Source organism: Struthio camelus, chromosome 4 (genome assembly GCF_040807025.1).
Source record: "Struthio camelus isolate bStrCam1 chromosome 4, bStrCam1.hap1, whole genome shotgun sequence".
In the NCBI taxonomy this organism is placed as follows: domain Eukaryota; kingdom Metazoa; phylum Chordata; class Aves; order Struthioniformes; family Struthionidae; genus Struthio; species Struthio camelus.
Genome location: NC_090945.1, coordinates 16,591,693 through 16,605,786, shown reverse-complemented (window position 1 = coordinate 16,605,786; position 14,094 = coordinate 16,591,693). Strand labels below are relative to the sequence as shown.

Genomic DNA, 14,094 nt, shown 5'->3' with positions numbered 1-14,094 from the left:
AGTGTTCAGGAAATGCATTTTCAGTGGTTGACAGTACCGGCACTAATGATGAAGTTTTTTGGAATTCCCCCAAAGTTTTCATGTTTTCATTCCAGTTTGTGTCTTAGGTCCCATTTAAAATAAAAAGTCAAGTACTTGACTCTTTCCTAATTAATTTTCTTGACTGATGATTACACTTTTCAGGTACAACCCACCACAGGCCGTTCCCATTGTTTTAACAATTACTGTGGAGCTGATATGTAAAACCGCGTAAATTCTCCAGAAGGTATCAAAAGATTAAAGCTGTAGCTTCTTAGCTGTTAACAGAACACAGTTTGTTAGTTCTAGGTTGATATAGTTGAAGTATAGAACTTTTGTACATGTAGCTCAGTTAAAACTAAAATGTTTAGGCCAATAAAATGTTTGAAAATGGGCAAGTGCATCTTTCGTTGTGTGTGTGTATATGTGTGTTTGGAACCTAGTGTTCTGAGGTCTTGATCAATGACAGTGTCTTTACCATTATACAGCAGATAATAGCAAAATAGTGGAGTGAGTTTGTTTGTTTTTGAACAGTTTGAATCATCATTTTGCTTTATTGGAAATCTTTGGGATACCTGCTGTAATTTACCAAAATTTTAGAAACAGTAATGTGTTGGAGGGTACAGAGGAGAAACAAGAATTTTTAGCCTCTTTATCCATGTGATGACTCTTCCTTATTGAAGTCAAGTAAAACAACTTCAAGAAAAGTAACTGTTTTCAGTGGTTTAATATAAATATAAATGGCCATAGATCTTATTTTATTTTTACAGTTGCATCTAAGCATCAGAATTTTTTTAAAAAAAGTATCAGGTTCATAGATGATTTTGCTAATAGTTTTCTATTTTTTAAAAATATATTTTAGAACACTATAAAAGGTGGCAAGAGTCTGCAAAATAAAGAGAAGCGCTTCAAAGAGATCAGCACAGTTACTCCAGGACCTGGCAGCTATAACCATGCTTGTGCCGTGGAGTTGGCTACAGATAGCAAAAAGCAGCAAGATTCTAAAGAGCGTAGTCAGGTGGTATGCTAGTTCTAAAAGCCCATGTAATGTTAATTTGCTTTTTAAATAAACGATCACAAGTGTGCAGTACTATATTTGAAAAAAAATTATTTTTACTAATATTCTGAAAAGCTAAGCTTAGCTATGCGAGTGCAAAAATGATTGAACGTTTGCACATTTATGCTTGTGTCCACAGTATGCAAAACCTGCTTTTTGCAACAGTTTTGAAGTTACTGAAATGTATTTTGCTTTATATACGAGCAGTTGCTTTAGATACAAGCAATTGCTTTGCTGTTAACCTAACAGATCAAAAAAAAAATCTAGCCATTGATGCTAATCTATGAAAAAAGCTACTGAGCTTGGTAGATAAACAGATTTTTGGAATTTAATTTGCAGTAGATGTGGAAGCTACATAAAAGCAGCTGAGGTTTTTCACATTACTAAATGGTAGGCAGGGCCAACATGCTGATGCCTTCTGGTGGTTGTAAACACCTAAGTGCTGTTGAGCATTCCTGAACGTAATGGAGAAGCCAGGAGGTAAACACTGTGTTTTTTGTTTGGCTTAGAGGGAGTGTGATTAACCCTAGTAGCCGTGACCTCGTATGGTTTCACAATTTAATTGGTTTATGCTTGTGTAACAATGCAACACAGGTAACGTTATGTGTCCGCACATGTGACATTATCAAGTTATCACTGCTGTGGGATTACCTATTGGTTCTGTAGTATTCGTACCATAATGTGAAAAATAAATAGTTTTGTATAACATAGGGCTTTCACTTGCTTCAGGGATACCCATCTTCAGTTTATTCGCTGTTTGTTAATTTGCTGTTAATCTACTATAAAGCATATATAATATTTATATGTGTGGCTGTATATATATATATATTTATTTATATTTTTTTATTTTTCTTTCTCAGAGAGCTGTAGACTCTATAAAAATCTGCAGAGAGGTGGGTGTTCCCTCTATTCCTTCTCCATGTCAGGCTTTTGGATATGAGGAAGCTGAAGATGGCACTCTTAGAAAACAATACCCACCTCAGAGAGACCTAACGTTAGGCCCAGCTTACTATCAGCCACTCCTTGTAAGTAACTTTTTAATGACTGTCATATCAGTGAAGATAACAAAATAATTAATTTTTTTTTGAAATTGTCCTGTTACGTTTTCTTCCAGAATAAAAAATAGAACTGGTGCCACAATATTCCTGGCTATAAAAAGGGATGCTTCTGGAGGATAAGGATACAAGTCTAATGAAGTCTCAAGTAGTACCTGCTTCTCTGTTTCTTTTGACTAAAAGACTAGGAAAAAAACCCTGTAGCTTTGAAAGAGAGATACTACTGCTTTTTCTGCTTGGACAGAAAGAGAATGCAATAGCAGGCAATAACTCTGCAAGCAGTACTAAAGAGGCTTAATGTGTAAATGCTGAACTGAAATGAATTTCGTAAGCTGGATAAACCCCTTCCGTGGTGACTAGATGGTTTGTGAAAGATATTAACCTTTCTGTTTAAATAAGTTCTGTTCTTTTCTCTTGTTAAGATAGTTTTCTCTGTAACTAGCAAGACTTTACCTCCTCAGTGGATATGCAGGCTGATGGAAACAAAATCCGTGAGACCTGAACTATGTTATTTATTGAATGAGCGAGCTGAATGGATGCTTAATGATATCCAGTTAGAAGCTTTAAGATTAGTCTTCATGCTGATAATTTCGGCCGAGAAATGTTTCTTTGGGCTTACGTTAAAAGATTGCAGAATACTTTTTTTTTTTTTTTGAACTTTTGAAGTTCAAAGTAATTGAGTCCAGGATTTCTGAACCTGAATGTTTCTCCCCATTTCTCTTTTGTTACTGAATGTTAGTGAAACTTAGTCTGTTTCTCATCTCCCTGTGAAGGATAATCTACATGAAGGATACTCGTCTACTGCTTTTTACTCCATTAGATCCAATGAGAGACCAGTGTGAGACACAGCCCAGTGTCTCAGTCTTGACTAACATAACCTTCATGGTGGTCAATATGCATCAGTGTCATTCCACAGGATAGAATTTCTGGATTTTCAGTTTGCCTTTTAAATACTTCTAGGGAGATGCATTAAGATGTTAAAACCTACATTAAAAATACCTTTAGCAGATAAAAGTGAAACACTTAAATCGGAGATCACAGGAATAGGGCTGTCTGTTTGACAGTTTGATTCTGCTGTGTGTGTGTTGCTTTTGCAGTCTTTACTTACGTGGTTACCTTTGTCTGACACAGCACTCCACTTGGACAGAATACACACACTGAATATCTGTACAGATAGAGTTAAAAATTACAAATTCAGTTCTTTGTTTATTGGGTATGGGGCGGGGGGCTGGATCTTCGTATCATGTAAATTGCATATAACAGTTGAAGTTGTGATATTGGCCATCCATCTCATTAGAACATCAGCAGTGAAAAGTAGCTATACCAAATAATTACCACTTTCCTACTTTTCTTCATGGTATTAAATACAACAGGAAAACATCAAAAGACTCTTAAAACCCTGATGCAATATTGTGGGGATCATAAGCAAGAAACCCGCTTACACTTAATGATTTTTTTTTAAATATCACAGAAAAGACAAGTAAAATTTTGCTGTAGACTGGAAAAATATGATTCCAGTGTATTAGGCGTCCCGAGTACTGCTTTAAAAATACATCATGCATACATTTTATTTTTGTTTGCAAGTGTTAATATTCCAGATCTCATTTTTTTTTCTCCAGCGTTCGCAAAGGAAAGAGATTCTTCCCCCTTTCTGCCTTCTCTAAGAAGTTATGGATTCTATCTTAAAGTCATACAGTTCTTTGATAGTGCTTTCTAAGCTACAGGGGTCAACTATATGCAGAAAACACTTGGAAGTTTCAGTATTTCATCTAAGATTTCAGTATGTGAGACCTGTTGTATCGTAGATATGCATGAATTCCTTCTTTGAATCTATTTTCTTATAATTGTATTTCATTAGAAAAATAATGACTGTAAAAACAATAAGCTTTGACTGCTCTACTGTTTTCCAGATCGTAGTAAGTTGTGGTATTATTTATATTTTTTTCCTCAGAAGTGTCAGATATTACAGTAAAATATGGCAATTTTACCATAAAAAATAAAACCCTCGAATCAAAAGCGTCTGGCAAAAAATCTGCCCAACTTAGTACTACTACTTACTGCAGCTGTTATCACTGCTAGGTTTTTGGCTGCCACATTTCCATATCCTGATTATAAAGTTTATCTCCTCACAATTCTCTATATGCTTGTCTCTAATTAAAATGGTATTGTTGAAGGTCAGGATAGAGATGTATTAAAATTTTTTCAAAAGATACTTGAGTTCTAATTGTGTGAGTCGTTTTAACAGTGTAGTTGATGTGTCTAGATCAGTCTGCTGCAAAAAATGCTAATTTCAAAGTGTATAGATTACCACTTTATTTTTACTCTGAAGTCTTTTAGTTCTAGCCTAACTCCCTGCTTTTAGTTCTAGCCTAACTCCCTGCTTATTCAAAGCATTAATTATTTTTTTAATTTTCAGTCAATTATATCACTTTTAGAACTGAAAGGCCTTAAATATAATATCAAGTCTGCATTCCAAAGACAGATGCTCTTTTAATTGAGATGACTTTTATATGTTAGCAGTTCCACTTTCAATCCATTTTGAGACAAGATACATTCAAATTCAGTAAGACATGCATTATATTTCTTCTTTTTTCTTTTCTGTTTGTGAGATCTGAATTTTTAGCATGTTATGATAAAGTGGGTTTTTTTAATGTTTCTGTTGTATCTTCTCAAAGAAATTGCAGATTAAAAATCTCCTATTTGAAAGGTTTCAATAGCTAACGTTCACTGTTCCTTACTACAGGTGATTCTGAAGTGGCAGCATCAGCTATGTTTAGCATTTATGAAGAAGGGCACATTTGAGCAATACTAATTGAGTGGTTTGAGTTATAGTTCATAATCAACCAAAATAAAAGGAGAATAATTAATTACTTATTTTTGGTTACTATTTTTTCCCTGGAATTATTTTCCCAAGAATTGCATTAGGGGGCAGCAAAGTCATTTAGTTGAACCAATTTGCAGCCATTTTTAAGTATTTCATGCTGTCGTTGCAGTACTTAACATTTTTGTTAGGAATCGCATTTTCTGTGGATGCTTTGTATTGCTGTTGCAAAGCCCCAGCCTGGTGCGTAGTATTTTTAAAGCATTAAATAAGCAAACATGAATAGTCCTTAGCTCTTCAAATGGAGACTCTGTGTATTATTGCAGGTATGCAAATGAAGAACTAAGGCAAGGAAATTAAGTGGTATAGTGAAAAGGTGTTTGGCGAGGTCAAGATTTCAACCTGAAATAGCAGTTTCTGATTTCTGGATTTGAACTGTTTCAAGATAGCATTTTAGCTCTCTGTATGTTTTATCTTTCAGGCAGGAAGAGACAAAAGAAAAGGAAAACTGATAGAATGTGTGATTAAAAAGTGCCTGTTTTGAACGAAAACTTTTATGTAACTTATTCAGAAACAATTTTTGAAGTCTAGATTTAACAGATGGAAAAAAATACAGCTTTTCACGAGAATTTAAAATGATTGTATTTTAAAGAATGCTGACCATTTTTAACCACTATTAAAATGCAACCTCTGTAATATTTTGTTCCATACTATGGTGTATGAACGCAAAGGAAATTAAGAACTCTTAGATGCAAATTACTTTGTAAATACCAACCATTACTGTTATTTTAGCATAAGTATTACTGAATATTAGTACAACGGAGCTTAACGAAACTGTCAGAAGAGCAGGCAAATTTTGTCAGATCTTGGGTTCAGGAGGCTGTGCGATATCTTGATGCTGATATTGTAACGTATTTTCACTATGACAATTTTCCATTTAATGTGTGGACAAGATTAGTATTTAAAGAAGGTTGGCTGCTTCTGAGGTAATTGTTCTGTATAGAAAACAGGCCACAAAATCATAAAGCTTTGAGAAATTTGGAAGTTAATTTGTCTACTGTATTTACATCTCTAATTTGTTGACAAACTAAGACTTAAGGACAAAGGGGGAGCTTTGTTTCTGTCCGTGAGGGGAAATAACGAACACCCTCATGCCAAAAGACAAGCGTCTTTCAAGAATACAATTAGTAGTCTGTGTTTCAGGAACAAGCCCCTAACTTCAGCAAAGGATTTAATTGGCTCAGTGCTTTCTAAGTCAAGCTATTACTACAGATGATCTTAGCAGTCATTACCTTATCTTTAACTACCATTCCTTCTTATGAGTAGAAATGTTATAGTATGGCCCTGTCTGTTTTGGGTCTGTGTGTGTTTTTATGTAGTCCTACTTGGCTTCTGTTCATAGGCTTTTTGCCATTTTTTTTTTTTCCTGATCTCGGATTGCATTTACCTATTTTAATTTGGCTTTAGACTTGAATACAGGATAGAAATACTGGTCACAGTTTGCGATCACGCTTTTAAACTAGTCAAAACTAAAGGTTAGAGTTTGGTTAGAGTAGGAGGAAAAATTTAAGTGCTTCATTGAAGCCTGTTCATCCACATGTTCAACTTCTTGTTCTGAATTTGTCAGTTGCTTTTAATAAAATTCTGCTTTTTTGGATATGTTTCTGATTCTGCTACGGACAGAGATAATGTTTCCTGAATTCTGTCTTGTATTACTATGGGTATGTGCTTCTGATAAGCAATGAATTTCCAAAGCATAGTCTCTGTCAAACAGATGTAGGACTCAGTCCAGCAAAGCACTTAAGTATATACTTAACTATTAATATCTAACTATTGCATTTGACTGCAGTAGGACTGCTTCCATGTTTCAAACTAAGAACATACTGAAGTGCTGTAGTGGATTGATGCCCACATGTCGTGCCAAGGAAGAGCAACAAATTTGTATTATGTTAACGAGCCAGTCCCTCTGATACAGATAGAGATTTGCAAAGCTTTCCATTAAAAAAAATTGAAATCCTATTTACAATGGCAAGTATTCTAGCTATTTAAACATATGTACCCTAAATATCACAGAGTTAGTTTAAAAAAAGACAGCTATTCATTTTCAGTTGCTCTTACGGTGAGTCTCCACATGTTTTGCTAGATTGGCAGTTGCTTTAGAAATTTGTATTAGACTGGTGTGTCAGGCCAGGACCTACCTGCAGAATTAGGGCTACTTGCCCATGAAGTTGGAAGGAGAGCTGGAGGAGGTGAAGAATTATTATGGCACAAAGTGAGAAAATAAAATTTTGGAACAGAGCAGCAGCGTGAAGAGATCTGTGCTGAGAGGAGCTCCCTTTGTTTAAATGTCTTTCTCTACGAATTATATCATTATGAGATTGTTTGTAACATTAGTAGCTTATACTAGAAAGAAAAAAAAACCAGAATATATGCAAATATTGTTTTTTCAAAAGGTGTTTTATTGAAAAAGAAGTATTAAAAAATAGCCATTGACAATTTTTATGCTAGAGATTAGTGAGGTGGTTATAAGGGCTATATAAGCCTGGTGTGTGTATATAACAGAGCTGCGTACGTCTTCAGGCAACTGAATCTTGGGTTTAAGTCAAGCTGTTTTATCAATGCACATAAAGTTTCAGGTAATATTTCAGATTGTGAAAGATGTATCCTTTTAAATCAGCATATGTAATTGGCCTAAATCTGCTTTCCAGAGTTGGGTATTCAAATGAAAAGTACTGCTGGAGTCTGACACTGATGTATTAGCTCATGTTGGTAGCATGCTGGGAAACTACCTGTGTGCTGTAACACTGGAAGGCAGTCCATTAGTGCCTGAATTAATGCACTCAGGGACTCTTAATTCTTCATGGAATCTATTTCCATATTTAATTACGGGAAAGTCATAGAAAAAAGTTACAAAGCACCTTCTTCATCCATTTCGTTGTCAACGGGAGTGGCGATTAGTAATTCTTCTTCAAGTTATATTGCAGTGTTCACTTAAAATAATGCAGCTCCTTGCTGAGTTTGCTCCAATTAAGCCATATTTTATTTGCTAATGACTTACCAAGTTGAAAATGACCTTGAAGTTGGTATTGTCAACACTTCTTGGCATAAAGAGCTAGATGATTTAGAGTTATTAAGAGTGCATCAATTTATTCTTTGGTCTTTGTCAGTATTTTTAAAAAGCTTTTAAATTCCATTACAGATGGGATACTTTACCTGAGTAATGTACAGGTTCGTAAGTTAAGTAACAGTTAATTTATATCATTTTTACTGCAGATTTTAAAAGGGGGTGTGTGTGTATAGATATGTGTGTGTGTGTGTATATATATATATTTATATATATAAGACAACATTTGTATTATTCTTGAGTTTGAAAAAGTGTACTGAACTGGTTCATCTTTAAAATTGAGTATCGCTTTAATCACTACAAATGCAATTTATTACTATCACATTTCTGTTGGCCATAAGTCACTTAAAAATAACATAAATACTGAAATTCAATATCTAAATATATATAAATGTATCTTAGAGATTATACCTTATCGTGGTCTGGCAGAAAAAACATCAATTAAACAGAAAACATGATTTATTTCACCATATATAAAACAATAGGTGCTAGTGTAATTGAACAGAATGAGCTGCTGATTCTTTATGAAACCTTCTTGGTAATTTAAGATGAAGGAAGATGAATAATCAAATTCTATGTGTATCGTTTATACCTGTTTATTACCTCATATTTATGTTTTAATAATAACACGGAACACCTATGCCGTTAGATGTAATTGAAAGTAGGCTAGTTTGAACATTTTAGGCAACCGAAATAATCTTTAGGACAAATGACGGGGATAAGGAACTCTGTTTTATCGTTAAATATACTCCTGTACTTCTCAATTTGTTTATCATATTTCTCATTTTGGAAACTGCTGTTGCACATCTTTTTAATGCAGATGCACTCTTCATACACAATTACACTGCCAGTTCATGCTTATTTGCTGCTGTGAACTACCATTAGTTCCTATTTCCTCACATTTTTATATTAGATTGCACCTATCCTCGAGAAAAGAAAGACCTCAATAAATTTTCAAAGTGGATGTTACTACTTGAAAAAATATTGATGTAAAATATGATTTTCTAATTTGGTGCCTTTAACCTGCATTAGATTTTACTTGTTCTGATTATTGTTCCATGTGCTGAAAATACTACTCATGGCTTGCCATTTAAAAAACAAAACCCCCAAAACTACTCTCTTTCCTCAGTTGGATCTTTTAAAAATCCTTTTATTTTGCCTTCGAGAAATGAGTTAATATGCCATAAAAAATTGACTTTAATTGTGATGTGCATATACCATAACTGAGAAACCATATGATCTAATTACTGTAACTCTTTTCTTTCTTAACCCTACATTTCTGTTCTCAGTCTCTGCATTATATCTGTCATGGTTTCTGGGCTAGAGACTGTGAAGTGCCTAGGATACTTTCAATTATTGAAATTTTAGATAACATTAGACTATTACCCAAAGGTCTGATAGACACTAGTCTTAGTAAACAGAAAGCACAGTTTTCAGTTCGAAAAGACATTTAAGCATGTGCATAAATTATAAATATACAAATGATTTTCATCTCCTTAAGCTAAAAAAAGCTTTTAAAAATGCATTTACAGTTTTACAGTAAACAGTAAATCAAGGCCTGAGCATTCTCCTGTAGATGTTAAAATATGGCTAGAAATGCCAATTGTCAGTAGACTTCTGGATGATGTATTCCTATACACGTATAATGTATTGGTTTTCTGCCATATTAATGTTATTTGGAAATATATGTTCATCTGAATTAAGACGTTGGGATAAATGATTTTCCTTCAGACCACACAGTGTGACTGATATTTTAAAAGCAAAGACAACTTTTAATGTTTTGTTCAATTTTGGGGAGTTTTGGTTGTTTTTTGATGCAAAATCCTGACTCCTCAGTTCAATCAGCAGTGATGCTTGAAGTTGCTCAAAATTTTCACATGTTTTTCAGTCATATGAAGCTCACTGCCCTGTAAATAGGGAACATCTGCAAAAAAGGAGCATCTGTTTAGAACAGGCGATAAGGACCATAATGTTTAACTTTTTTTTTGGATTTGCAAGACTGTTTTCTGTACCATAGAATTAATTTGTTTCTGCGATAATGAAAAGTGTACGCTTCCATGAGGTATAAAATATGTAATATGTGTAATAAATTTTTCTAAATACACTACTGTTGTACTGTGTGAAGTTCATTTAGTTGCCAAGTGTTGCCCTCAGAAAAGAGAAGCAAAAATGTATAGTTTAAATCATCTCATTGTGTAAGAGGACTCTGCGCATTCAGTTCTCAATTGGCCTTTGTATTTTTACAATGTGCTGTGAGTAGTTTTAGCTCCTTCCTTTAGACCCACAAGCTGACTTTTTTTTACAGCTGACTTCCCTCTGGATGGGATTCAATTTGGAGTTCACTTTACCTTTTTAGTTGCCAAGGAAATTAAGTCTGACTGCTGTGAGGCTACTATCAGCTCAACATTTTCACAGATCATAGAGGAGATGGCGGAGATCGGGGCCATCCTGCTCTTGGAGACCCCTGCTAGTGTGGTTTGAACATACAAGACTTTTCCTGCTGTGAGAAGGTTCTTTTCCATCAATAATAGCATGCTATTCATTTATTAGTATAATAATAAGTAGTAGATACTTCCACAAAATTAACAAAAAATTCAATGTCCTTATTATAGAGTTCAAAATAAATTAGATCCCTACAGGATCTAATATTTCACAATTTAATTTAAATAATTTGTTCTGTATATATCTGGACGTTTTCTTTCGGTCATGTATTAAACCTGATGCCTTTCAGAAGCCACTTGATGGTGCTATAACCCTTTCACTCTGAAAATTAACTTTGTGTCTCTGGGAATAACGGTATATTGACCACAGAGAGAAAAGACTTGAGAGAAAACATGTAAAAATCGCTGTGGATTATGTTGGTGGGTTTGAGATTGGTGACCGAAATTTTAGATGTCTAATATTTTCTGAACTGACCGTTTGTTGATCTCTAAATGCAAATTTATGAGCCGTGTTACTTTGGTTCTTGTGTTATGTGTGTTTGGCATGGTTTTGATTCTTTAGATGAGTAATAATTCAATTGGGACAGTAAGTTTGGGTACGTGAGGTAAGGTATACCTGCTCAATAAGCAGAACTCTACATAAAATCTCAGATATTTTTTGTGGCTATTTCCTTGTATCATCCTAGTAAAAGCAGCTTTTGCTGGGGAACACGCCTATTCCAGTCAGTTCTCTATCAGAGTCTGACTTTCATCTTTCTATCATAAAAAAAAATATATATATTTTGGGGGAGGTTGGGGAGGAAGGGTTTGCAATGAACTTTCTCGATTAAAGTACTCTTCCTATTGGATTTCATATTAACCCTTATAAGCTCTGCTGCAAATTCCGGTAGCTTGCAGTTTGTGTTTTTTGCATGATTTGAACTAATGCAGGGTGACCTTTAGTACTTTAGACTGAACATCAGATATATGCATATGTCTGAATACAAACCTGAAAAGTTAGTAATTAAGAGAAAGCAAACATTTCTACGTACCTTTGTGAACCAGTGTTTTTGTGAGGCAATGTGTTTTATCCAGTTTAGTATGTTTCTTTCAGCCATTTATAACTCATAACTATTGTATAAATGTATTCATGTTTGAAACCAACAATTTAGACCCAAACGCGTGTGGAGGGAAGGAGTATGACATCAATAGTAGAATAAAATGATGCTATGTGAGCATAAAATTTGAAACTTTTTGACATACCTCACATGAAACAGAACTATTGGTTTTGGTCTAGCTTCCATAAAATCTGTAGAATCGAATATGACTGGGCATGTATTTGACAATTAGAAAGATGAATATGAAGATGTGTGCAGACAGTGTAACTGGGCAGATGAGTGGTTGCACAGGATCATAATGCTGAAGGCTGTAACTCGTTGATGTGGCATATGATATCCTAAGTTTTGTTATTTTTGCTATTCTTATGCATTCTACACTGAAATATGCTCTCTGGCATCACAGGCTGCCTATCTGCTGGACTACACTGATATTGACTGAAGTCAATATTCTTGAAGCTCTGTTAGCTGATAACTAAAGTTATTGTTCTCTGTAATTCCCACATTATCCATCACAGTACCATTAGTGAAACAGACTAATGTTAGCAGGGAAATTGGTAGTTTCATGAAGCCATTTATAGAGAACAGTGAAACTGGGCGGAATTGTGTAAATGAGGTGAAAACCTGCTTGGAGGGCATTGGAATGTAATAAAATCAAGCCACTGTGCAGTTTATAGTGTAACTGTAGTGTATATAGCAAGGTATATATGTACAAGATATGCTACAGCATATGAATGCTTATACTTTATATATGTAAATATATTTATAGCATAGAAATATTTCTGGCTTGTGTGTGTATATATATATATATATATATATAAAAAAGCTATGTACTTTATAGAGAGGGCAAATAGGTGACCAAGAAATTGAAAATACTCTTCAACTTCAGTTCTTTATCTCCCCCTCCCCACCCCCCTTTACATCAGGATGTTACTTATTCTACCGTGAAATATAAAGGAATACGTTTTGGTAATTTGAGTGGAAAACGCTGTGAGTTTAAACCTCCAGAAGGGCCAGGACCTGGGCAATATGACATAACTCAGTAAGTAACATTTTGTTTTACTTTTAGCTGATGATTCCAAAATTGTTGTGTTTGTTCTTTAGAATTGGTTTGTTATATCGTTTGGTTTTATCTAAAATATGTTAATATATTTTGGTTATATTTTATAATAATGTTTTTAACCTTTCTGTCTGCAGTAGGCATTCAGGCTCTTTTGCTGTTACTGAGCTCATATCCTTCATGAAGACTTCCCTTTCACATATGCAGATATTTTCGCTATTTTCACTGGAAACTTAATCATTGCAGTTATTAATTTTGCTGTGGTTTCAGAGCAATGAACACAATTTTAAAAGTTTATTTTACTGAAAGCCAATTTACTTTATACTTGATGGCTTATAAAAATGTGATCTACTTTCAGTAACTTGACTGAGCTTTTGACTGTTCATCTAGGCTGGTCTTCTGCTGTACTTGATTGCCTTTTTGCACATTGGAATGGACCATTCCTGTGCTTTGAGGAGGGTGTTCTTGAATACCAGCTAGCTTAGCTTTCCTGAGCTGCTTTGCCCTTCAGAGCCATGTCCTATAGGATGCTGCCAAGCAGATCCCTGAGCACGTCAAAACTAGGAGAGGTGCTCTGCTGGACCTGTTACTGAGGAACATGGAGGAATTTGTGGGGATGTGAAGGTCAAAGTGATAGTGCAGGGGATATAGGCAAGATATAGGGAAAGTATCTTTTTCCTAGCAGCACTTACAGCCTTGTTATAAGGAAGGCATTTCATTCATGTCTGTAAATTTCTGTGGAAGTGCGTATTAAGACACTAACGATTATATATTTCCACTACTGTGGAAGTGCTCATTAAGATACTATAAAAAGGTAAGTATCACCATTACTTCCTCCTCTGTGTCTTATGAGTACAAATGACTAGCTCTTATTTCTCTTAAAAACAAAATGACTTCAGGTTTCAGATTGTGCATCCTAGTTTCATACTTTATGATGAAATAGGAAGTTAGTATGAAAAGTTTAGCAAAGGCAAGATTTTTAAAATCTCTCTCAGTGACTCCGTTGGCTGATTTAGGGAGCAATGCAGTCAGTCTGCTGCCATTGAGAGTTGTTTTTGTAGGCATGGAATGCCCTGTGTTCATTACTAAGCCTATGAGGGTGAGTGTAGAGTGCGGTCTTACCAGTTTGAATCTTTGTTCTGCCTGAAATGCCTAAATCACGCATTCTTGGAATGGGCTTTTAAGCCCTGGAGGTACTCGTGACAATTTCGTTCTTTAATACCTACTTAAGCCTACTTCTGAAGAAAAGAGATTCTGTATAACGTTACTTAAGTGTTGATATCCGCATCTGAGCGGAGGTGGGCTTCTACGCATATTTCAGAGGCCCAGGTCTATGGAACTTGGCAATAAAGTTAAAAATAAATATTACTTATGCCTATATATTTAAATAACCTACTGCTTATGACCTTAGTTTTCAGACTACT

At 34.8% G+C, this 14,094-nt stretch overlaps 1 protein-coding gene across 5 annotated transcripts in view; it reads left to right on the top strand.

Moving 5' to 3' along the window:
• Positions 1 to 14,094, top strand: part of STPG2 (sperm tail PG-rich repeat containing 2) — a 233,848-nt gene that overhangs the window by 5,818 nt on the left and 213,936 nt on the right. For all 5 annotated transcript variants that reach the window (XR_011140840.1, XR_011140839.1, XR_011140841.1 and 2 more), the window contains exons 3-4: positions 1,936 to 2,100; positions 12,537 to 12,652. Coding sequence is in view for 2 of the 5 variants with exons in the window: in XM_068941604.1 (XP_068797705.1) it covers positions 1,936 to 2,100; positions 12,537 to 12,652 (281 nt within the window). In the remaining 3 variants the exon portion in view is untranslated. The remainder of the gene's footprint in view (positions 1 to 1,935; positions 2,101 to 12,536; positions 12,653 to 14,094) is intronic.